This window comes from Xyrauchen texanus, chromosome 8, assembly GCF_025860055.1.
Source record: "Xyrauchen texanus isolate HMW12.3.18 chromosome 8, RBS_HiC_50CHRs, whole genome shotgun sequence".
NCBI lineage: Eukaryota > Metazoa > Chordata > Actinopteri > Cypriniformes > Catostomidae > Xyrauchen > Xyrauchen texanus.
This window is the reverse complement of record NC_068283.1, coordinates 25591218-25616172: the sequence shown is the minus strand read 5'-3', so window position 1 is coordinate 25616172 and position 24955 is coordinate 25591218. Positions and strand designations below refer to the sequence as shown.

Here is a 24955-nt window from a genome sequence, read left to right as displayed (position 1 = left end):
ATATGTGATTATACCTCAATAAAAAGACTTATTGGAACTTCTTACTGGCAATGAGAGCTTTCATTTGATACATGGTTTGTACATGTACGTCAAATTTGAGCTGATATGAGACATATGTATTCAAAAACGCACATAATTATGACACGACTTTTGATGGGTGGAACTATGTAATTTATTGTAAATAAGTTACTTAGTGTAAAACAAATGCCAAAGTGATGCATATCTCAAGAAAGTAGACATTCTAAGCCTTCAAATGGTACCAGATATGAGCTCATAACTCCTCCGCATACATTTAAAATTGGAAGTAGATTATTACTGACGTAATTTTAAATCCCGGAACCGGGATCATGGATTTTATTAAGTATAATATAACAACACATATAACAAATTACATTGAATAAAAACATGGCTGCTTAAAAAGGCAGTATATATTACATTTGACATATCAGTATTTTTCTGTGAGTATACTTTCCTTTCCCTGGCACAACCAAACAGAAATTAGCAATTCTGTCTCTTCACACAAGCAGTGAAAGGGTCACATATTTAATTGAACCTTATGTTTAACTACAGGTTAATCACGACACAGACTTGATTAATTAAAATTCCCTGAATATAACTTAATATAACAAGTGTTTTATTCATGCACAAGGGAAATTCATGATACCTAGTTTCAAAATTGAAAATAACACCACTTGGGTGAATTTGTTTGTGCGTGTTAATAAGCTGCATTAGTGTGAATGATATTGTCAATGACCGATTCAAAGATAACACAGATATTCTGTGGTAGCTTGTATCTAGAATCTAGAAGAAAACGCCACAAGACTTCAGTTTCCATAAGCAGGTGCAGACAGTGACGAACTGGAACAAGTTTGGAAACAATCCAGATTCACCCTTCTCAAAAACCGTAGACTTGTGGGAAAATGGAAATGAAAATTACATGTATTCACAAACTTTATGTTAAAGACAACACAAATTACCCAAAAGACAATATAAGCAGCTTACTGTGTTTCAGACTGGCATTATAGGTATCATCATGGAAGGAGAACAGGAAAAAAGAAGTTCAGAATGACAAGAAAAGACTCTTTCAGAATAATGTCTTCATTCTACATTACTGCTATGGAATGCTACAGTATGTGCACAGAAAGGCATTTCATAATGTTATATACAGTTGTGAAAGCTGCCGTTAAAGCTTGTTATCGACACTGTACAAATGAACATTGTATCCCTATCTGGAAAAACTACAAAAGCTGGTATTACCTAAATCAGACATCTGAAATCTCTAAGAGTCCCATCCCTGTGGTATTATTTTCCTGTGAAACATTTCCCTTTAAAACAAACAACAACAACAAAGTTTTTAAATAGATAAAACTCAAAAAAGCTTGTGGACAGAAAACGTCTAGGTTACGGATGTAACCTCCGTTCCCTGATGGAGGGAACGAGACGTTGTGTCGGAGAAGCGACACTAGGGGTCTCTCTTGAGCGCCGAATATGCCTCTGATCCATTGAAAAAAAGGCCAATGAGAAGTTGGCAGTCAGTATTTGCATACCCCGCCCCCGGACATACGGGCATAAAGGCGAGGCAAATACTAGAGTTCATTCAGGATTTTTCTGAGGAGCCGGAAATGGTTCTGGCCACTACAGCGGTTCGGCTCAGCGACGTGGCCGGGAAGACACACGGTTACATCTGTAACCTAGACGTTCCCCATCTGTCGCTCTCTCCACGTTGTGTCAGAGAAGCGACACTAGGGGTCCAATTTAAATCCGCCATGTGCTGAGCCGTGTACGTGTTCTGCTGACACAGGAGCGGGCAGGTATTTGTTACGTGCCAAACGACCAGCTGTGCCAGGGCACGTACCCTTCCCCAATGCCCCAGAAAAGTCGTGGGGATCCTTTTGGTTACCCTAGGCAGGGGAACAAGGCGACGCTTGCCAACCTGGGAATGGGCCAAGCCTGGCTGGGCCTCTTTTCTCTCTATGTTTCTTGCATAGAGCAATAGACAGCCGGGGCCCTTACACGCATTGAGGGAAGGGGGTCTTACCCAGTTTCCCCTATTTTCAGGGGGGAAAGACCCGCGGAGACCACCCCTGCCCAACTGGGGAGGTATGGTGGTGAATACGTCACGTGTTCTTAGGCGACACGTGGAAGTGGCGCGGTGGCAGATCCAGCCTCAGCGAGGGTGGAGTTGCTACACACGGCGACCGGGGGACAGCCGAAACTTACCCAAGGAAAATGCGGGTCTGCTCGTAAGGGGACCGTATCGCGGAAAATACACATAGGGGGAGTCCGCGTAGGAGGCCCTTACTCTGTGGAGCACCTATACCAGTACAGGGTAGCCATCAGGGTACCCGCAGTGGCTTGGGTCGGCAAGTTCCTCCGCCGAACTGCGGACCCATGAGGGCTAGGGAGGAATCAACCAGGGATTCACGTTGAGTGGCGTTTGGCCTGAATTTGGCGAGGCATTTCAGCACCGACTGCGCACGCTCGTTGGTGAGACGTGCGGACATTGAGACTGAGTCTAACTCCATGCCGAGAAAGGAGATGCTCTGGACCGGGGTGAGCTTGCTCTTCTCTCGGTTGACCTGAAGCCCCAAGCCGCTGAGGTGCCTGAGCACCTGGTCTCTGTGAGCGCATAGTAACTCTCGGAAGTGGGCAAATATGAGCCAGTCGTCGAGGTAGTTGAGTATGCGGATGCCGGCTTCTCGGAGCGGGGAAAGAGCTGCCTCTGCGACTTTTGTGAAGATGCGAGGGGACAGAGACATGCCGAAGGGGAGGACTTTGTACTGAAATGCCTGGCCGTCGAACGCGAACCGTAGAAAAGGTCGGTGTCGCGGCAAGATTGAGATGTGGAAGTACGCGTCCTTCAGGTCTACCGTTGCAAACCAATCTAGGTGTTGGACGCTTGTCAAGATGCATTTGTGCGTGAGCATTTTGAACGGGAGTTTGAGCAGCGCTCGATTGAAAACTCGCAGGTCCAAGATTGGTCGTAAGCCACCGCCTTTCTTGGGTACAATGAAGTAAGGGCTGTAGAAACCCTTCTTCATTTCGGTTGGAGGGACAGGCTCTATCGCGTCTTTGAGTAAGAGAGTAGCGATCTCCGCGCGCAGGAATTTGGCATGTTGGCCGTGCACTGCGGTAAAGCGGACGCCAGTGAAGGGGGGCGGGGGCCTGGCAAACTGAATTGCGTAACCGAGTCGGATGGTCCGGGCCAGCCAGCGAGACGGGTTGGGAAGTGAAAGCCACGCATCCAATCTCCGTGCTAGGGGCACCAAAGGGACGGTTATTTTTGACGTACCCGGCGGGGCTTCGCAGCAGGGTGGAGCAGGTAGTACGCCGTCGGGGCAGGCGCGGCGCCCGAGGCTCTGGCGCTGAGAAAAGACTCAAAGCACTTACCTTGCTCCGGACATCCGGCAGGGGGCGGGTTGGTGACTGAGGAGGAGGTCCTTTAGTGGCGTCCTCTGGACTCGTCAGAACTGGTCAGTGGGGATGAAGGCGGATCTGGGGCCGCGTTCAGCGTGCCGGGACTGTTGAGGCCTGGCGGCAGAGTGCCGTGAGAACGGCATTTGCGGGCCAGGTGACCCAGAGACAAAAAAGGAAATAGCTCTATTATTGAGAATGTGAGTACCGCAGCCCCCGTTAGGGGGTATGGCAAATTAAATTAATTCAACAAAAGATTCTCCTCCCGGCCCTCCACCGGGGAACGGAGTGGTCTTACCAGCTCCAGAGCTAACGTCTCAGTCTCTGGGTCGGTCATCTCAGGAGCGCCTGGGAGCCTTCCGGGTCCTCGAGGGGGTCCGTGAGATGAGGGGGTGTCCATCTTCTGCGTGGAGCTCGACGCCAGGGCGGAGAGTTGGGCCCATGTTTGTTGAGGCGGAGCACCGCTTTTCTTTCTTTCTTGAAAGCCGCAGGAGGACGCCCTCGGCGAGCAGACAGGGCATGGCCCCTGGCGCACGCTTCGTGGCAGGGCAGGATGTGTGAAATAGCCTCCATCTGTTTCTTCACCACTGAGGGCTGCTGGGTAGAGTCGTCAGGTGGTGTCGCCGAATGGATGGAGCTGGGAGACGGGAGCGTTTGAGAAAGCGTGCTTTGTCTACCTTCTCTACTGCGACCAGGTCCAGTCCATGTGTTGAGTTTCCGGACCACAAGGGGGGCCATCACGTGTTCGAGTGCAGTTCCTGCAGCACGTCAAGAACAGGACTACCCAAGTGCACATTTTTGGAGCCTTGACCTGGTGGACTGCAGGGGGGGGCCATGGCGTGCAGGGGGGGGAGTGGTCTGGGACTGCTCTACCGCCGAGGGTAGTGAGAGCGGAGGAGCGAGGAAGCTTGGCTTGCTCAGCTCGTCATGCACGTCCAGGAAGAAAGGAACCGGGGGTGGGGCGCGGCTGTGAGCGGCGCACATGCCCGTGGAACCAAACAAGTAGCCGTGAGGGGGACGGGATTTTCCGGTCCAACCTCGCGCTCGCTGTTCCCGGGGAAGCATATCGGACCTCTGTGCATCAGGCTCAGACTGGGCGCGCAGACCCGAAGGTGGCGGCGAGCAAGCGTGCTGGGGAGGCGGGTGGTTCGAGGGGGGGTACCCGGCGAACACAGCCCGTCTTTATCCCCAAATCACCTTCATCGCCCGCGGCGCCTGCCCCAATCCCTTGGGAAAGAGGCGAGGCGCGGGGGGCGGCTGAAGTGGCTTTCTCTCATGACAAAAGAAAGCCTATGACCGCAATGCTGCAACAGCTATGTTCTCGCACTGAGAACATAACCTTATTGGAGAGAAAACGCTCATCCCGAGCTCGGACGGAAGCCAGCAAGCGTACCGGGGAGGCGGGAGGCTCACGGGGGGGTACCCGGCGAACACAGCCCGTCTTTATCCCCAAATCACCTTCATCGCCCGCCCCAATCCCGTGGGAAAGAGGGGAGGCACGGGGGGCGGCTGAAGTGGCTTTCTCTCACTACAAGAAAAAGCCTACGACCGCAATGCTGTCATGGCTATGTTCTTGCACTAAAAACATAGACCATTCATAAAAACGCTGCCTGCGTGTAATTGCAACCCAGGTACGCCAGGCAGTTCTTATGACCGTAGGAGGTGGGAGAAATCGACCGCATCCGGAAACTACACAGAGGCGGAAACACATCTTTAAAAAGACGCGTCCTGAAAAGGACGTTCAACGCCGCTGTGTATTGCTCTTTTAGAGAAAATCACTCTCTTAAACAACTCTCTTAGAGTTGGGTTTCTGCACTGTCGGAGCGCCCAGGGGCAATTGCACTGCCGTGCAAGAAGGAGAAATCGCCACTGTAATGCGCCCTCAATCCAACAGCATGCAGAGCGTCAGAGGAATACAGGAACTGGTGTGATCTCACGCGAACGGCATGCACAACCATCGGCTCCGAAGAAAATTTCTGAATGAACTAGTATTTGCCTCGCCTTTATGCCCGTATGTCCGGGGGCAGGGTATGCAAATACTGACTGCCAACTTCTCATTGGCCTTTTTTCAATGGATCAGAGGCATATTCGGCGCTCAAGAGAGACCCCTAGTGTCACTTCTCCGACACAACGTGGAGAGAGCGACAGACGGGGAACAAAATATTTGGCATATTTGATAAAAAGCTAATGAAACTCAAAACATCCTCACCCAAAATAAATTATTTTCAGCTTTAAATTCACACACAAATGCATGTTTGTTTGTCTGATGGGGACTTTTCGTGGATTTATTTTTTTTTGTTATACTGAGCTAATGGTACAGTATTTCTACCCCTAATGCTAAATCTATCCCTCACACCTTTTTAATTGAAACAATGAGTTTGTTTTCTCATGGGATTCCACATAAATGCTTCATGACTTTTATTACCTGATGTTTACTCTTGTACAGGTACCACACACAAATGAGTAGAAGGATATTCAGTAGTAGAGAGACAGCAAGGCTCCAATTGTACGATTTAAAAGTCTCTGGGAAACAACAACAAAAAAAGCATGCTTATGCTGGTTTAGAATGGCATTTGGTAGTAAGGGGGGAGAGAGAGAGACAAAGAGAGAGAGAGAGAGAGAGAGAGAGAGAGAGAGAGAAGAAGAAGAAGAAGAAGAAGAAGAAGGGCAGACAAAAATAAATCAGTCAGCCAGACCAAGAGCTCTTTAACTTACTCAACATTTCCTGCATCTGTGTTTTTATTTGGTGATCTGTAATAAGAGGGACACACAAAACAACATACAGAAACAAATCACTTTTTGACTTATGACGTTTGCATATGATGAAATTTGTTTGATTAGTTGTACCCTGAGCCAAACTTACATACATATATATATTCCGTATATATATGTACAGTAAGTATATTATGTTTATAATAAAAGTGTAAATATGTCATTGCATACTATATGTTACATATTAGTAATTGAGCTTATTCATGCTAGCACCATCTTTAATTTTTAATGACAATGGAGGAGTGGTGGTGGTGTAGTGGGCTAAAGCACTGAACTGATAATTAGAAGGTTGTTGGTTCGAGCCCCACAGCCACCACCATCGTGTCCATGAGCAAGGCACTTAACTCCAGGTTGCTCTCACTGTGATGGATAATCTTACTCTCTCTTCAAAGGCACAGATGATATAAAGCTGATAAAAGGTCCTACATCACATCTGATTTTCCATAACTCATGTTGTCTGGATTTCTTTGTCTACTGAATGTTCTTAGAAAGATGTTTTATTTTCAATGTTTTGTCCACGGAATGATCCAAAAGCACTTTAAATTGCAGTACAGCCCATTGAAGAGATGGTAAGTCTATCCCTCACAGCCTTGTTATCATTCCTATTAAAAATTAAAGATGGTGCTAACATGAATAAGGAAAAGTAATTTAGTGAAATTATTAAATTAATAACAATAGACACTCAGTGGTGACTTTATTAGGTACTTTTTAAGGCAAATATCTAATCAGCTAATTATGTGGCAGCAATTTAATAAACAAGCCCACATGGTCAAGAGTCAGTAATGTCTCAGAATTTGTCTCAGTAAATGTCTCAGAAACTACTTATCTCCTTGAATTTTCAAGCAAATTAATTTCTAGAGCAATCATTCTTAATCAGGGGGCCAGGGCCCACCAGAGGGCCTCAGCAAACTTCCAAGTGGGCTTTAAGATGGTTTAATTATTTTAAATACGTTATATTAAAGCAATTTGACGAAAATACCACAGAAACATTTTTTATTTGAAAAGATGTTTTCGGTGTGGAGCTCTCTAGCATTTTTTTGTACTTTTGTTTGTTTTTGTCACTTTTTCCCGATCAGTTTCACCAGGGATGAACTGCTGAATACTCGGCAGAGCATAACTAATAATGTTTTGCCAGTGTTTGATTATTCTGGCATTTTATTAGACATCTGATTTGGAGGCTAAGCAGTGCTCTGCAAGCGATCCAAAAGAAGCACGCGAGGGAAGCGAGCCAAAGCACTTGTGAAGCTTTGTCAACTTGGCTTTAGGACTTCGCTGCAAAGTATTCATCTGGAGAATGTCCACTCCAACAAAATGGACGAACTGCTTCTGCTCACAAATAAGGTTCCCCGTCTGTTGCTCTCTCGACGTTGTGTCTAAGAAGTGACACTGGGGTCTCTCTTGAGCGCCGAATATGCCTCTGATCTATGAAAAAAGGCCAATGAGAAGTTGGCAGACAGTATTTGCATACCCCGCCCCAGACATACAGGTATAAAGGCGAGGAAATACGTCAAGTTCATTCAGAAATTTTCTTCGGAGCCGATGGTTGTGCATGCTGTTTGCTAAGAGTCACACCTGTTCCTGTATTCCTCTGATGCTCTGCATGCTGTTGGATCGGCGGCGCATTACAGCGGCTTTCTCCTTACTTGCACGCAGTGCAGTTTGCCCCTGGGCGCTTCGACGGCGCAGAGGAAAACTCTAAAAGAGTTATTAAAAGAGTGATTTTTGTTAAAAGAGTATATTTCACTAAAAGAGCAATACACAGTGGCGTTGAATGTCCTTTTCTGGACGCGTCTTTTTAAAGATGCCTTTCCGCCCCTGTGTAGTTCCTGGATGCGGTAGAGTGCTCTCCACTTCAGGCGTTGTCTTGTGTGTCTGGGCAGCGATCACACCGAGGCTGCGTTTGTGGATGGTTCATGCTCTCACTGCGAGGGCATGACCATGGCAACGTTGCGGTCGCGGCTCGCTTTCAATATAAAAAGTCTACACACCCCTGTTAAAATGCCAGGTTCTTGTGATGTAAAAGAATGAGACAAAGATAAATCATGTCAGAATTTTTCCACTTTTAATGTGACCTATAATGTGAACACTACAATTGAAAAACAAACTGAAATCTTCGTGGGGGAAAAATGAAAATTAAAAATCTTACAATAACCTGGTTGCATAAGTGTGCACACCCTCTTATAACTGGGGATGTGGCTGTGTTCAGAATTAACCAATCACATTCAAACTCATGTTAAATAGAAGTCATTACACACCTGCCATCAGAGGGATCTCATTGTTGAAAGATCAGTCAGGAGAAGGGTACAAAAGAATTTCCAAAGCATTAGATATACCATGGAACACAGTAAAGACAGTCATCATCAAGTGGAGAAAATATGGCACAACAGAGACATTACCAAGGACTGGACGTCCCTCCAAAATTTATGAAAAGACGAGAAGAAAACAGGGAGGCTTCCAAGAGGCCTACAGCAACTTTAAAGGAACTGCAGGAATTTCTGGCAAGTACTGGCTGTGTGTTACATGTGACAACAATCTCCCATATTCTTCATATGAATGGGCTATGGGGTAGGGTGGCAAGACGGAAGCCTTTTCTTACAAAGAAAACATCCAAGCCTGGCTGAAGTTTGCAAAAACAAACATCAAGTCTCCCAAAAGCACGTGGGAAAATGTGTTATGGTCTGATGAAACCAAGGTTAAACTTTTTGGCCATAATTCCAAAAGGTATGTTTAGCCATAATTCCAAAAGGTATGTTTGGCACAAAAACAACACTGCACATCACCCAAAGAACACCATACCCACAGTGAAGTATGGTGGTGGCAGCATCATGCTTTGGGGCTGTTTTTCTTCAGCTGGAACCGGGGCCTTAGTCAGGGTGGAGGGAATTATGAACAGTTACAAATACCAGGCATTTTTGGCACAAAACCTTCAGGCGTCCGTTAGAAAGCTGAAGATGAAGAGGAAGTTCACCTTTCAGCATGACAATGACCCAAAGCACACATCCAAATCCACAAAAGCATGACTTCACTAGAAGAAGATTAACATTTTGGAATGGCCCCACCAGAGCCCAGACCTGAATCTGTGAATCCGTGGGGTGATCTGAAGAGGGCTGTGCACAGGAGATGTCCTCGCAATCTGACAGATTTGGAGCGCTTTTGCAAAGAAGAGTGGGCAAATATTGCCACATCAAGATGTGCTATGCTAATAGACTCCTACCCAAAAAGACTGAGTGCTGTAATAAAATCAAAAGGTGCTTAGTTTAAGGGTGTGCACACTTATGCAACCATTTTATTGTGAGTTTTTTTTATTTTTCCCCCTTAAAGATTTCAGTTGTTTTTCAATTGAATTGTTCACGTTATAGGTGGAAAAAGTTCTGACATGATTTATCTTTGTCTCATTCTTTTACATCACAAGAAACTGGCATTTTAACAGGGGTGTGTAGACTTTTATATCCACTGTAGCCCTGCTTTGCACATACATTACCACTTGCACATGTACATATGCCATTATAAGTCCTATTATTTGTATGTCTATTTATACTCTTACCTTGTTTTATATTCTGTGTCTCAATGTAATGTTCTGTGTGCACTTGTTGCTCCTATCACCAAAAAAATTCCTTGTGTATGTCAGAACACTTGGCAATAAAGTTCATTCTGATTCTGATTCTAAAAACAACCTCTAAAAATCAAGCTGTTCATTCCAGCTCCATTAACTCCTGCAGAATTTTACTCAGAGTAGATTCGGTTAGTACGGTTATACCAAGTATTATAAAGGTGTACCTAATATAGTGGCCACTGAGTGTATACCGAAAGCATTATGTTACTGCATTATGTCATTATGATGAATAAGTGGCAGATTTTGGTACTTACTCGTGGTTTGTTGAATGGTAGTTGCTGATGGAGTGGTTGACAAATCTACAAAATGTAGCATACTGACATTTGAAAAAAGCAGAGTTATATGATAAGAATTATGTTACTCATTATCACTGATCAAGTTGCTCTCGTGAGTGGCAAACTTGGTGCTTACTTATGGTTTGATGAATGGTTTTTGCTGATGGAGTGGTTGACAAATCTATAAAATAGTTAAATATTTGCCATTATAGATTGTTCTATCAATGCAAGCAAATGAAGATTGTTTCTAGCAATATTCTTTTCTTCAAATTTGCTACAAAATTTGTACTGGATTTTAAAACAATGTATACTTTGTGTACATATATAAAAATTATGGAATCCTGCAACCCACATGAAGATAACAGGATAAATTAACTTTAGAGATTTACAGCATATTGGTTTAGAATTGTAGAATTTTATATGACAAGCTATCAAAGCAACTTACATTCAAATACAGTGATGGTTTGCTGGATTCTTGGTGATGAACTTGTTGTCCCTATAAGATTTATTAGGTTAATGTTAGTTAGTTAATTAGTTTCATTCAACAAATCATAAAACATTTTTTAGTAGGTAACTAGTTCCTCCTATACTTTTTAAATAGTTAGAAATGTCATGAAGTTTGAACTGAACAATTTAATTTATATTCACATTCGATCTGTTTAGCTTAATATAATGTTTGTTAATGACAGTAAAAATATCTGCTATACAAAATCTGCATTTTGTATATTTTATTGAAAGTAATAGTCACTATGCCTTTTAAATAGATAAAAAAGTAACAAAAATATAATAACATTATATACAAACTTTTAAAAGGCTTGGAAAAAATATATATTCTATAACACACTTATCTTATTTTATTATTCCAAAGTTTCAAGTCCTAATTTTAAACCATACTACTACACTACAAAAAGGATTCTTCCACTTTTCTCACACATTATGTGGCTGTAAGTGATATAAAGTCAAATAACTTACTCTCTTTTGATGGGCATTTTAGAGCTAATAAATTCAAGGGAGACAAAGGAGAGAGAGAGAAAGTAAGTTCCTTGAGTTTGGCAGTTACGTGATAAACAAATCTGTGTCGGCAGAAATCTATATTTAGCTCCACAGATTTCCATCAAATCTGCATGCTCATCATTCTTAAAATTCAATATTTGGGCTAAGCAAATGAGTTAATCAGAAAATGGAGTAGTCTCATCAAAGTTTAACACATTTTGCCATATTTAGCCACACCATGTTTTTCTTACAATCAATGCAGCAAATGTGAAATCAGATTCCAGGTGAACCATTTGAAGTCACAGCAGCTGAAAGGAACTGGCAGTGATCTACGGCAGTGATTAAAAAACTGTTTGTCCAAATAGTGAAGTTCACAGAAATGTCATTCTGGGGATAATGTATTGCCATAGATTAAGAATTTTAACTTGTAACTACACATGGTGCCACTCACTACAGTTTTATAGCCTTGCAAATGTGATGTGTAGTGGTCTTTGGCCATATCAGGGGTAAATGAAGTTTGAGGGGAAAATAAAAGAAAAAAAGGTAAATGAAAGGCTAAAAGTCCATACCTGATAATGATTCGTTGCAAGATTGTTTGTACATTTGACCAAAGATGGTTTTGTTCACATAATTTGTTTTGTAACCACCTGTACAGCTGTGATCGGCACAAATCTTTTCAATATCTTCTTCTTGAATTATCTGTAGAAAGGAAAATGGAATCAGTCAATAGCAACTAATACTAATTTAAATTTAAGAGCCAATTTAAAAATATAAATAAATACACTACAAGCAAGTATACTCACATCATATAGCATTATTTCAAAACTTTCTACAACTTTGAATTTGTCCTTTTTCTTCTTATTTTTATTCCAAGACGAACATAGAGTGTTCAACACTGAAAGAAGCATCAACTGTTGCTAAGGAAACCGTCAAGAACAGAAGACACACGTAAAAAAAATAGGTAAATACTGTATGATAAACATAACATGACTATAATTTTTTAATAAAAATCTAAAAGGTAAACTTCTAAACTAAATCTGTACATTAAAATTCAAACCAGACTAGACCTTTAATTACTTTGCTTGACTTGTAGGTGTAGGGAATAAGTCTCTGACCAATTTATCCATCACCTCCATCTATTTCTATACAGAATATGTGTACAGATAACAGTCTGAACACCTCTAGTGGCTAGCAAGTAATTAGAATTTAAACACAACTATAAGGAGCTAGATTAAAAAAAAACAAACACACACAAATTAACTACAAGACATTCTGACAACTACACAAAATATATTATTAATAATAATAATAATAAAAGTAAACTTAATCTTTTACTGTTTATTCTTACCTCTGCCAGATTTGTTACGGATGGTGAGAACACTTTAATTTCAAACAAATGGTCTTCCATCAACTCATCATACTACAAGAATTCATAGAAGATATGGCTTACATTTATGTACATTTAATGTGTAGAAAGAATAAACCTTATTTCTATTCTAATGTTGTAAATGACTAGGGCTGGGTAAAAATATTGATTTTCTAATGCATCGAAATCTAGATATCAATTCTTAAATCGCAAGACCAATCTTTCACTCATGTGGCAACCGTCTACAACACGAGTCAATCACTATATGCTAAATATGTTTGTGCTATATGAGAAATTTCTGCATTTAGCCATTGGCTGGTACATTTTCTGACTTCACTCACCATGAGTAGTATATTGGTGAAGAAATTTTGCACCAAGCTCCTTTTACTACATATAGAGAATAAAACATTGCTTTGACTGGTTCCATTTAATGTTTTGTCCAAAGATATGTCCAAAGACAAAGATGTCTACGCATCCATTTAAATAAACATTCAATGCTAATCACACATACAGTAGCACGGATGTGGGGGAAAAAAGTCACTTCGATTTCAGTCTTGTTTTAGTGCGCTCAATCAAAACACTTCTGTGAGAAACTCACTGAAATACTGCTATTCTTAAAGAGACAGAACTGCTTTAGCACTTGTTCTATAATTCAAAATAAAGATGAATTCTGAGATGATATTCTTCTCACCACAATAATACAGAGTGGTTATCTGAGTTACCGTAGACTTTGTCAGTTCGAAACAGTCTGGCCATTCTCCGTTGACCTCTCTCATCAACAAGGCTGACGGTGTCATTTTCTGATGTACAGGACATGACACCGTTGTTTGGCAAATTCCACAAGCTGTACCGTTACAGTACAATCTACTTGCCGCTTGCCATCAATCTTCTCGCCTGTGTAGTGTGTTGCTCTGTTGACCTCTCGCGGGACTGTTCCGCAGCTCTCAATATTGCGCTGATTGGTTTTAAATACACTATAAGTTTCAAGTTTTATTGGTCACATACATAACCATACACAGAACGACATGTAGTGAAATTATTGGTACGACTTTTCTCCCCACAGTAGTAGTAATAGAAATAAAAATACACAATTAAAAACACAATTTACAACACAATCAAATAGGAGAAAGAAGAATTATAAAGTATGAACAAAGTATGCATATGAATATGAAAGTGCATAATGACAGATGTAGAGGTGGTATCAGCAACAGTTTGACTGGCAATATGTACATTGTGCAAGGTAAAGAGCAATTGTGCAGTAATGTTGACCTGCATCAGGCTGATGTTAAAGAGGTGATGTTGTAGATGTATAATAATGATAATATAATAATATGATAATGCAGAGTGTAATATTGCTTCAAGTGTGTGATGTTGAATAGTGAACCTAGTCCTGGAATTGTCCATGGTTCAGGACACGGATGGCCTGGGGAAAGAAGCTCCTTCTCATTCTCTCTGTTTTGGCCATTATGGAGCGGAAGCCTATCCTTGACCGCAACAAAGAGAAGAGTCCATTATTAGGATGGCTGAGGTCTTTCATGATCATCCTGGCTTTAGCCCAGCATCGTTTTCTGTAGATGGACTGCAGGTCAGGGAGTTTGATGTGGGTGATGCGCTCAGCTGATCGCACCACTCTTTGTAGAGACCATATTGTTTTGTGCAGTTTCCAAACCAGGCTGTGATGTTTCCTGTCAGGATGCTCTCAATGGTGCAGGTGTAAAAATGTTTTAGCACCATAGGGGACAGTTTACATGAGACATGTCTGCCTACCCTTACTGCTTGTTGCCTGTCATTCAGGAAGTTGTAGAGCCACTGATGCAGTGATGGGCTAAATCCTAGGTCCTCCAACTTGGTGGTGAATTTAGAGGGAAGTATAGTATTAAAAGCATTTTAACATAATTACCCTTTCTCCTGTCCAGATGATCTAGGACTGTGTGATGGCATTGTCCGTTGAGCGAAGTTGAGTGATATAATGTGTTTATGTATCATACATATTTATGATAAAATAACTGCAATATATATATATATTATATATATATAATATATACTGTATATTATATACTTTCAATATACATACTATTTAATATACAATTTCAAGACATCATATTTATTGATGGAATACATGGATTTCTACATTTTGAAATATGTGAATAAAACGATGAAAAACGAATTAATATTTCCGTAATGTACATAATATACAGTATAACAGCATTAGCTGAGAGAGAATTTCTTTCATATGAAAGCAAAATTGACATTACCACTGAAATATATAAACTGAAATCTATTTTAAATCTAATCAAATGGAGAGCTTGAAAATTGAAATCAAACAGAATCAGGAAATCTATATCAATACCCAGCCCTATAAATTATTGATGTCAATTAATAAACACCATAGGAGAGTTGTAAGAATGATGACAAAACTACATACTGTAAGGTGTTAGTTGCCTGTTTTGGACACATTACAAGCAGGCTTAAAGACTCTCAACATTTACTCACCCTCATGCCATCCCAGATGTATAGGAACTTTTTTCTTCTCCAGAACACACATTTTTGGTATCAGCTCTATGGATCCATACAATTAAATTCAACAGGGTCCAAAACTTTGAAGCTCAAAAGGGACATAAATGCTGCATGAAAGTAATCTATATGACTTCAGTGGTTAAATCCATGTCTTCAGAAGCGATATGATAGTTGTGAGACACAAATCAATATTTAAGTCCTTTTTTACCATAAATTCTCCTTCCTGTCCAGAAGGTGTTGATAAGCACGAAGAATGCAAATCACTAAAAGAAACATGCCTAACTTGGGATTAAACCACCGGGGCTGGTTGCACCAGCTATACGTATGTTAGAACTTAGTTCTAGTTGTGGTGTAAATGGGCACTAATCATAATTTTCACACTACTAAATATTTGAGCATTGCACCATGAAACTTAGGTAGGATGTAACCCTATGTATAAACTAAATATTTATGGCAGACTCTGAACAGGATTAATGGTTGGAATAAAAAAGCAGAATGATATTTAATGGGATCAGTGAGCTCATATTTTGCATAACAGGCTTCTGTCCTTTCGACATATATGATGATGTTGGCATTTACACTCATTTACATTTACGAGAGACAAAATAAATTTACTTTTAAATGGCTCTTCAGCATGAACGCGTTCTAACGGTGCAGTTTTCAAGATCCGTCACCTAGTGTCAAGTTTCAACACATTCAAAATATATATATAGGATATTTGTAACGAGGACTCAGGTTGATTGGGATCCATAAGCAGACTTTATTAGAGACAGGGTCAAGGTCAACAAACAGGCAAGGTTCAGGTATGGGGCAGACTGGAGTGTAAGAGGCAATCGAGTTCGTGGTCAGGCAGGCAGGCAGCAGATATCGAAGACGGTAGACTGGCGTGGGTAACGTGGGCTGGCGGCGGGAAATCGTGGTCGTAGACAGGCAGGGTAAGAACACAGAAGATCAGGTAGCAGGTTGATAGTTAAACATTCAGTAATGCAGCCGGGGCAAACAAGACTTCGCAGTGAAGGCGACAACACGCGTGCTTTAAATAGAGTGGGTATAATAGGAAACAGCTGCGTGCAATCGAGCCAGGTATGTGGGGTTATGGGAAGTGTGGTAGAGGGTAGAACTCAGGTGAATTAAATCTCCGGTGGCTGGTTGAGGAGGCGCCTTCACCAGCGGGCGTGACAATATTAAAATTAATAATTGTCGATTATTCCAGCCTGTTGTAGATGTATTTATTTATCACCCCTTATTTATTTTAGACACTGTTCCTATATATTGTTATTTGCACAGGGCAAATATACTATTTATTAAATCTACTTTTACGCTTATTGGATAAATACAGGTAAATGTCATATTATGTGACTATGCATCACTTTATGGATTGTTTACATCCTACTAGTTAAGTCTTGCCTTAAGAACAGGTGGTGCAACCGAATTAAGCTCTTTGTTACAAACTAACTAGTAGTTGTAGTGTGAACTTTATGTCCCAACTTACATGAGAATTTACGCACAGCTGGTTCAACCCTAAGCTGGAGTCTTATGGAAAACTTTTATACTGCCTTAATGTGATTTTTGGAACTTCAAATTTGTGGCCATCATTCACTTGCATTTAATGGACCTACAGAGCTGGAATATTCTTCGAAAAATCTTTGTGTTCTGCAGAACAAATAAATTAATTCACGTCTGGGATTGATGAGGGTGAGTAAATGATGAATGATGACTTTTTTTTTTTTTTTTTTTTTTGGTGAACTATTCCTTTAAAATAATGCCTTTGAGCCCTCGTTGTAAAAAAACTGAAATCTACAACTTTCCCAGGTTAGCCAGAACATGACAAAAAGAATAAAACTAAAACTCACCAAGTGTACTTTGATATCTTGAGGCATACAACCACATTGGCCATGATGAACATATGTTATGAATGAAATTGCCTATTAAAGAAAGGGCAGGAATAAAGTTAAAATAACAGCTGTCTACATAATCTGAAATATTTTAAGATTCTTGAAACTCTATGACCTCTAAATCCCTCTACTAGCTCAGAGGTGCCCAAAACTTTTATTACGGTGGCCAAAAAACAATCTTGTATCAGGGTCGTGGGACAAAACAGAACATTGCATTATAAAAAACTCAGGGGCTTGATCATTTTAACACGTGAGCATGACACCGAACTGATGCAATGTGTAAGAAGCGGAGTGCCCGTCTGTGCATGTTTATGGCGTGAACATCCGCCACTGACTCGGCACCGTCTGCACAACAGACGGCACAAAACAAATAATGTTCAAATTAAAGAATGCAATGGTTATATTAATTTGGAACTATATCAGATTGCAGGGAGATTTTTTATCCCAGAGCCTCCGTTAATTTACAATTCTGAATGGAACTAGAGATGGAGATGTTCATCATGCAGCTGGTACATTGAACAAAGTATTTTTGCTATTTCTGCCTTTCTTGCAAATGTGCTGCATTAAGAAAAATGATGGAGCGACAAGATATGAAAGGCTTTCGCTATCATGCGCTTGCTATGTTAACAGCTTTGATATACAGGATCGATATAGTTTTATCGAATCGCTCGCTTATGGAGACGTGGAATAACACCATTTGCATGTAGAATTAACAGGTTTAGAAAGGTTTAAACATCTGTAACATAAGTTCAGTAGGACTATCTATGCGACAAAGCACTTTTATTTTTGAGCAGCTTCTGGAATAATTGTATGATACAAAAACAAGTTAATTGATTTGATTTGTTCATCTGTATCTATTAATTTACAAATGTGCAGCTGCACAGTAAAGTGAATAAAAGTGTGTGGGAATTTCCCACATTATGAATGTGGAAATTGTGGGAATTATTACAATCCTGTGCCGAATTTCAGGCTCTGCAAAGTGTTTTATATTAAAATATTAAAGTTGCCCTAGTTCCCATCCTTTATAATTTCATTATACAAAAAAATTAATAAAAATAAAGAATTACTCTGCAATCTGCTAAATTAACGCAATGAAAAGCTGCGTCAAAAGTTTTTTTTTTTTTTTCACTCTTGTCATATACTTCAAGACGGGCCAAATCAAAGGTCATCAAAGTTGGCACGCGGGCCCTAGTTTGGGCATCTCTGCTCTAGCTGAAGTGTGTAATTTCTGCGACCCTCTAGCATAACCAAATTCATTTGCAAAAATCACTATTCTCAAACAAATTTCAATCAACTTCATCCCCATCTAGCAATGGATGCACAAATGAGTCCCACCCAAAACTGTTTTTGATAGCACTACAAAGCCAAAGTGTTAAACTTGGTGAAATCAACCAACAAATGGCTAACTTAGTTATGCTGGGATTCGAGATACAAAAAAAATTTAAAACAATTATGGCAACATTCAACATATAGTGCAAGAAATTGTAATGTTTTTCCAATAAATCTCGACTAACATACAGTATAAGTAAAATAAATCATAACTCACGGATAACAAATTCATTAATGTCCAGGCTTTCCCACACATTACTCTGGCTTGTTAACCACCGGAGTTTGCGCCATATGCCACAATATTTTGGTTGACTTGTTGGCTACATAACATGGAAGAAGCAGTGAGACAAAGCAGAAAATGACTTAAAGTGCAGATATAGATGAGCATATATGCAGAGATGGGACCTAATTGTACAAAAAGATCATTCTAGTGCTCAACTAAAAATAGTTAGCATTGTCCCTAGACAATCTTCAGTCCATTCTGTAATGGGCTCAATATGTGTTGATGCCATTAAGTACCCAAATGGTCCTTGTCTATTACATTATCCTGACAAATGGATCTGTCACAAACCTAGCACACTGAGATGCAAAAACTTCTAGTGGCATCTTAACACTCAAATAATTACAGCAACAATTAGAGAAAATGGTAAACTTACTTTACTATATTCATATTATGAACTGTTACCTTCTGGCAGATGATACAGAGTTCCACTATGTAAAATATAAATAGGTTTACAGAACTCGTTAATAGAACTCAAACTCTTAATAGCAGTTTACAATGAGCCAATTTTACTGGGATGAGAGTTGTTTAGACTGTTTTTGTTAACTGAGACAAATTCATCTGAACAAATAAACAGCAGAGAATGTCTTGGTTACGTATGTAACATCAGTTCCCTGAAATAAAGACAACGAGACACTGCATGCTAATGCATATAAGGGAGTTCCCCTTCTGTCACTCACTCGACTTTGTGTCGATGAATTGACAGTAGGGGTCACTCCTGGGAGCCCCAGACATCTCTGATTTTTGAGAAAAGTCCAATGAAAATTGGCGAGTGGAATTTGACATACAGGTATATACGGAGCTGGAATGCATACACTCATTCAGACTTCTTCTTTGGTTGTATACACTGATTTTAATTACTCTGCCGTCCATTCATTGCTTACTCTCACAAGCTGTTGGTCTCTACAGCGCATTAAAGAAGTTCTCCTCCTCTCACACCGGCGTTGTGCAGAGAAAAACCCCTGGGCACTTCAGCAACAGAGAAAAAAAGAGCATATTTTCTCTAACAGAAAATTAATTTCTTACTTAAAGAGTGGCATTTACGAAAGTAAAACTTTTTCAAGATGCCTTTTTGTTTGTGTGTTATTCCTGGTTGCGGTCGCTATCTCTCCGCTTCTGATGGCCACGATCGCTGTCTCACATGTTTGGGTGCTACCCACGTGGAGACGGCGTGTGTGGATGGTTCATGCCCTCTTTGCAAGAGCATGACCATAGCTATGTTGCAGTCACAGCTTTCCTTCACCAGAGGGAAAGCCAAAACAGCGGCTCCCCTGCTCAGTCCTTCTACCTACGGGTTTGAGGCTGAATCAGTTAGCACTCGGGGCGATTTGGGGATTTCAATGGGAGCTCCTCTGCCGGGAATCCCCCCCCCCCAAGGACCTCCCATTCCCCAGCATGCGTATATGCCCCGGTCAACTTCTGGGATGAGACCCCCGGTCAACTTCCGCGGGCCCATCTCAGGGCTGGTTCTTGGTCTTGTTTGGGGCTTGCAAGGAGGATGAGTGATCGATTGCACTTAAGCCTGCAGAGCGCCGCCACCTGGCGGAGCCATCTGAGGCTCCCCTCCAGGGCCAGTAGGCTTACGTCGTCACTGGCGGTTATGGCCTATGGCGCTACTGGACGTGCCACATCCGCCTAGCATGCCATTGCTCTCCTGCAGGTGCACCAAGCCAAGGAACTTAAAGAACTGCACGAGGGTAGCCCTGACCCGGGATTGATGCAGGAGCTGCATTTGCCGATTAATCTCGCCCTCCGGGCAATGAAGGTCATGGAGTGGTCTTGGGCAGGCAATGTCCATCCTGGTGTTCCAGGAACACTACCTTTGGCTCAACCTGGTCGAGTCGAGAGAGGCTGACAAGGTTCGATTCCTGTCGAGTCCTCAGCGTCAGACATGATGAACCCGCTCTCCGATGCCACGATTGATAGCTCATCGTCGTCAGGCACCCTGAACGAGATTGCGGGTCCACCATGAAACTAACTGGTAACCTCGCCCCAGCGCTTGGTTGGAGCATACGAACGTGACAGGGAGTGGGAGGTCCTTGGGGGAATACCCGGTGGAGAGGCTCCCACTGAGATCCCCATATCGCCCCCAGTGCTAACCAACCCCGCCTCATACCTGTAGGTAGAAGGACCAAGTCGGGGAGCCGCTGGGGTGGCTTGCGCTATTACGAGGGCAAGCCACGACCGCAACGTAGCCATGGTTATGTCCTCGCAGTGAGGACATGAACCATCCACGAACGCTGACCCCACGTGGGTGGCACCCAGACACGAAAGGCAGCAATCGTGGCCATCAGACGGGGAGAGACATCGACCGCAACCAGGAAATAAATACAAACGAAAAGGCATCTTGAAAAAGACGCTTTTCGTTTGCGTCACTCTTTTAGAGAAAATACAACTCTTTTTGTGTGTTTATATATATATATATATATATATATATATATATATATATATATATATATATATATATAGACAGGTATATATAAATAAATATATAAACGAAGTTATTCACTCCGTGAACTTCTTGTTTTTTTCTGCTGCTGAAGCGCCCAGGGTAGTGTGCGAGTGGGAGGACTGCTGGAGAGCGCCGTAGATCCAACAGCGTGTAGAGATGAATGGAGACGGCAGAGGAATTCAGCTCTGTGACTGCTCGCACGGCTCCGAAGAAGATATCTGATGTGTGTTTGCAGCGTCACTCCTTGGCATGCAAATTCCACACGCCAATTCCACACGTGGCATGCAAATTCCACTCGCCAATTTCGATTGGCCTTTTCTCAAGATCAGAGATGTCTGGGCTCTGCAACAGCGACCCCTAGTGTCAACTCATCGACACAACGTCGAGTGAGTGACGGATAGGGAACAAAGGAAAGAGCTGAAGGATTGAATATAACAAAGGGTGTATACACAAGTATAAGTCCTCTGAAGATGCCAACCAAGTTTAAAGGCCTGCCTTCAAAGATCTGTGTAGTACATAATTTCAGCACTTTTAAAGTTAAAAAGTGTTAAATTCTGAAAGGACAAATGCATGTATGTGGTTAGTTTAGGCTTCCTGAAATAACATTTAAATAAAATTCTAAGTCAATGTAATCCATGTATCATTTGAAAAACGACTTATTTTATTGTTCGTTTACAAAACCAATATTAGAAAACAAATCATTACTCATTTTTCATAATTTCGATTTAATGCACAATTTAAAATAGGAACATTGGAAATAATAGCCTTGGGACAATCTGTGTAACTTCCGTTCATTTCATACATTTTGGTAGAAAAATCTACCCTCCCTAGCAACCGGGCCAATTTGGTTGCTTAGGAAACTTGGCTAGTCACTCAGCACACCCAGGGATAATTTATTTGTGTGCTCTTTTCACTTTATTGACAAGAAGTCAACAGCGGGAATATTATCCACCATTACGGTCAGGCTACAATAGAGTGCAAAGAATTACATAAACAATAGCATTATTGTGCTGACAGGTGTGTGTACGTGTGGTAAACATTAATTAGACATTTTGAAAGTTTGTTCATTTCTATTCAGTGTTGGCCTTTGTGAATGCTTCATGTGTTTTGAAATGGCATTGTTACGGAGTATAAAAAAGAACAGTGATTTTCCTGAACTGTCTGTGAGTAGTGATGCTGTTATCAATTGTTTTCATGCTGTGATGCTAAATGGATAAATTCTACAGGTGAAGACCATAATTATTAGATGAGACATGTACAGTAGTGAGATATTTTATTATGTTTGAAATTACTTGTATTATGATTTTCCACTTTCCTGCATTTTTCCTGACTGCAATTCACTTTCTTTTGAGTGTCTTTGCAGAATGTGCATGTCTTCCCTTATGGGGAAAATGTGATTTGGAAAACAGTGTGGACATTAATTCAGTATCAATTAAATGTATTTGTATGGAGCATTTAATAACATATAATGTTTTATAGTTTCATTACAGAGAACATTGAACTTTTTTGAACAATGTTTAAAATGTATGTCCAAATAAATATTTATTTGAATTGCATGTATTTTTTTTGTACAGTACAGTTTATTCTGAGATGGCTAAAACATTATTTCCTACACAAGAAAAATAAATTAAATCTATCAACAGGATCAGTTGTTTAGTAAACACTGAGTTCTGAAATTTTGAATACATTATCTGCAGACATTCCTGACAAAACGTTATCAAAAGAATTTTTAATAGGTTTTGGGAATGGCCTATTAAGACTAATTGACACATATTTTGTGAGCACATATTTTAAACTTAACAAAATGTGTACATATTGACAAGAGGACCCTCTGAGGACCCACGGCATGAAACATGCCATGTTTCGTTTATTTTTGATGCTAGGGGGCACTATACCTTAAGAAAATCTTATTTTTGCAACTGTGCTCAAAGCAGTTGAAATGTCATACCAAAATAGTGGTCCACATCATCCACAGGATCTTTTCTGTCAAATTTAATAATTTTGATTATCTCGCATTATATGCGACTATTGTCACTTGATTATCTGCAAGTGACAATAGTCACTTGCAGATATTATTATTATTCTGCCCTAAAACTGATTGTGCAGACCAAACCGTAAGGCCTACAGACTTGAAATTTACAGGTATAGTAGTACTCCTGTTAACTCGCTGTATGCTTTGAATCACCCGATAGGCCCATAGGTGGCGCTATAGAGAACAAAACAAAAAAAATCACATTTTGAGCCATAACTCTTGAACCATAAGGGCTAGATTTTTTTTTCTCCAGTAATTCCTTGTGTCATGGCAAAGAGTTTTGCCCCCCGCCCCTTTGTTTCCCCGCTATTTTGGATTGTTTGAAAAAAATTCTAAACTAACTCGTCCTAGGCCATTCACCTGATCGGAACCAAACCAGTGCAGAAACATTCAGCATAGTCCCAATAAGAAAAACTAATCAAAGAAATTTAGAAATTTTTATTTATCTTGAAACTGTACATCAAAACGTATGTAATGGGCATGGCAATTTTACTAAAACGGTTATAACATTTGAACGGATTGAGATATTATCACCAAATTTGGTACACTTATGTTCTCTGTGAGCATACACAACAAATAATTGCACGCCTTTGTCTCTTGGTGGCGCTATAATAATTAAAAAACTATAATGGCACTAACTAAGGAATGGTTGGGCCAATTGACTTGAAATTTTGCATGCAGTGTCTGTATCTAAGGTGCCATCAAGGTCTATAAGGACAGTCACATACCTTGAAAAGCATGGCCGCCATCAACAAAATCTTTTAGCAGTTATTTGAACTAGTTCTAGTCCATTCACCCGATCGGATCTAAACTAGTGGAGAAAGATTCTCTGGAGTACCATTATTAATAATTAAAAAAGTTATCTTTTAATGTCTTAACTTTTTGTCACAAAGCCATACCAAACTTAAGCAGTGGGTGTGGTCACCTATACTTAAACGGTTATAACTCGTGAACGAAATTAGATTTTTTTTTAAATATTAGACACTAATGTATGGGCCAGGGGTCATTCTGAAATTGCATACATTTGCCTCTTGATGGCGTTATAACAGTCAGGAAAAAAACATATCTGTGTGACACCTCACCTGATGTTCTCAAAATTAAGGCACTTTAAATTGTTTTAGTTGATTTCAGGCTATAATTAATACTTAATATATGTTGCATGTGAACTTAAAGGACCTTAAAGGCTTGAACCCCGTTAATATTGGTTTTGTAAGTGAATAATGAAATAATTTTTTGTTCATCCTATTTTGAATTCCTAATTGAACATGAAATTAATGAATAGCCTAATACACGGATTCAAAGTAACCAGAGCCACAAACATTCAGAAATATATCATTTAGACTGTATATTTTTGTCTTGAAATCAAGTCCAAATGAAAGCCAAGTGGGCCATCTAACAGTCCTTTCATTGCGAGCTTGTCACAGAGCCGACATAACATGTTGTCTTATCTGCTTTACGTGCCAGACAGTCGCACAGGCAACAATTCCGTTTGAAAGGGTTAGTGTGAATTGAAGATTAAGAAATATACATTTATGAAAACCAAACTGGAAAATCACAAATTCTGCATTTTAAAAGAGTAAAACAAAGGTAAAAAGATAGCCTATATGTTTTAATCGTTGCCCACCAATGCACCAATATATCTTCAAATCTAGACATATTAGAGAAAAAAATAAAATCCTAAAATCCCAATGAAGCCATTTCTCTGTGAGCACGATCTAAACATGCGCCTTACCTTTCAGTCTTCTTGTCTCGTACTGTAGCCTTTCATTTTACTTTCGGTTTTGAAGCTTCAACGAACAAGCCCCGTTGTGTAGAATCCCCCTTACATTCCACTCACGGAGCGCAGAAGAGTGATCAAGTGGAAATAAGCATACATGCATTGGTCAATAATTTGTGATCAACAAACAGCAGTTATTCAGTAGCGTGGGCTTACCATGCGGCGTGTACTGCTGTTTTTCAGTCAACCGCAACCCTTGGTGTAATTAAACATGAACAAATAGAGAAAGTCCCCACCCCC

At 40.7% G+C, this 24955-nt stretch overlaps 1 protein-coding gene across 4 annotated transcripts; it reads right to left on the bottom strand.

Moving 5' to 3' along the window:
• Nucleotides 1–160: 160 nt before the first annotated feature.
• On the bottom strand, nucleotides 161–24898 carry LOC127647176 (uncharacterized). 4 transcript variants are annotated; one of them, XR_007971020.1, is made up of 14 exons: nucleotides 24671–24898; nucleotides 18392–18494; nucleotides 16804–16875; nucleotides 12416–12487; nucleotides 11871–11984; nucleotides 11637–11766; nucleotides 11047–11070; nucleotides 10520–10570; nucleotides 10211–10255; nucleotides 10054–10098; nucleotides 6130–6165; nucleotides 5840–5937; nucleotides 1003–1325; nucleotides 161–909 (listed from the first exon to the last, which is right to left on the bottom strand). XR_007971020.1 is itself a non-coding variant. In XM_052131278.1 (14 exons), the coding sequence occupies exons 2-13, from the start codon at nucleotides 18428–18430 to the stop codon at nucleotides 1263–1265; spliced, it is 789 nt and encodes a 262-aa protein (XP_051987238.1). In that variant the 5' UTR covers nucleotides 18431–18494; nucleotides 24671–24898; the 3' UTR covers nucleotides 161–1013; nucleotides 1258–1262. The 4 variants fall into 4 exon arrangements, 3 of the variants coding, with proteins under 3 accessions (XP_051987238.1, XP_051987237.1, XP_051987239.1); XM_052131278.1 differs by having other exon boundaries at nucleotides 161–1013; nucleotides 1258–1325; XM_052131277.1 differs by having other exon boundaries at nucleotides 161–1325.
• Nucleotides 24899–24955: the final 57 nt, after the last annotated feature.

What these genes read in the sequence shown, in the direction of transcription:
- LOC127647176 (XM_052131277.1), bottom strand. Translation starts at nt 18,430, where the DNA reads ATGTGTGGGAAAGCCTGGACATTAATGAATTTGTTATCC. An exon ending in AAAATGCCCATCAAAAGAGA is followed by an intron (nt 10,571 to 11,046) that starts GTAAGTTATTTG and finishes TAAATCTTATAG; the next exon opens with GGACAACAAGTTCATCACCA. An exon ending in AACCATCACTGTATTTGAAT is followed by an intron (nt 10,256 to 10,519) that starts GTAAGTTGCTTT and finishes ACTATTTTATAG; the next exon opens with ATTTGTCAACCACTCCATCA.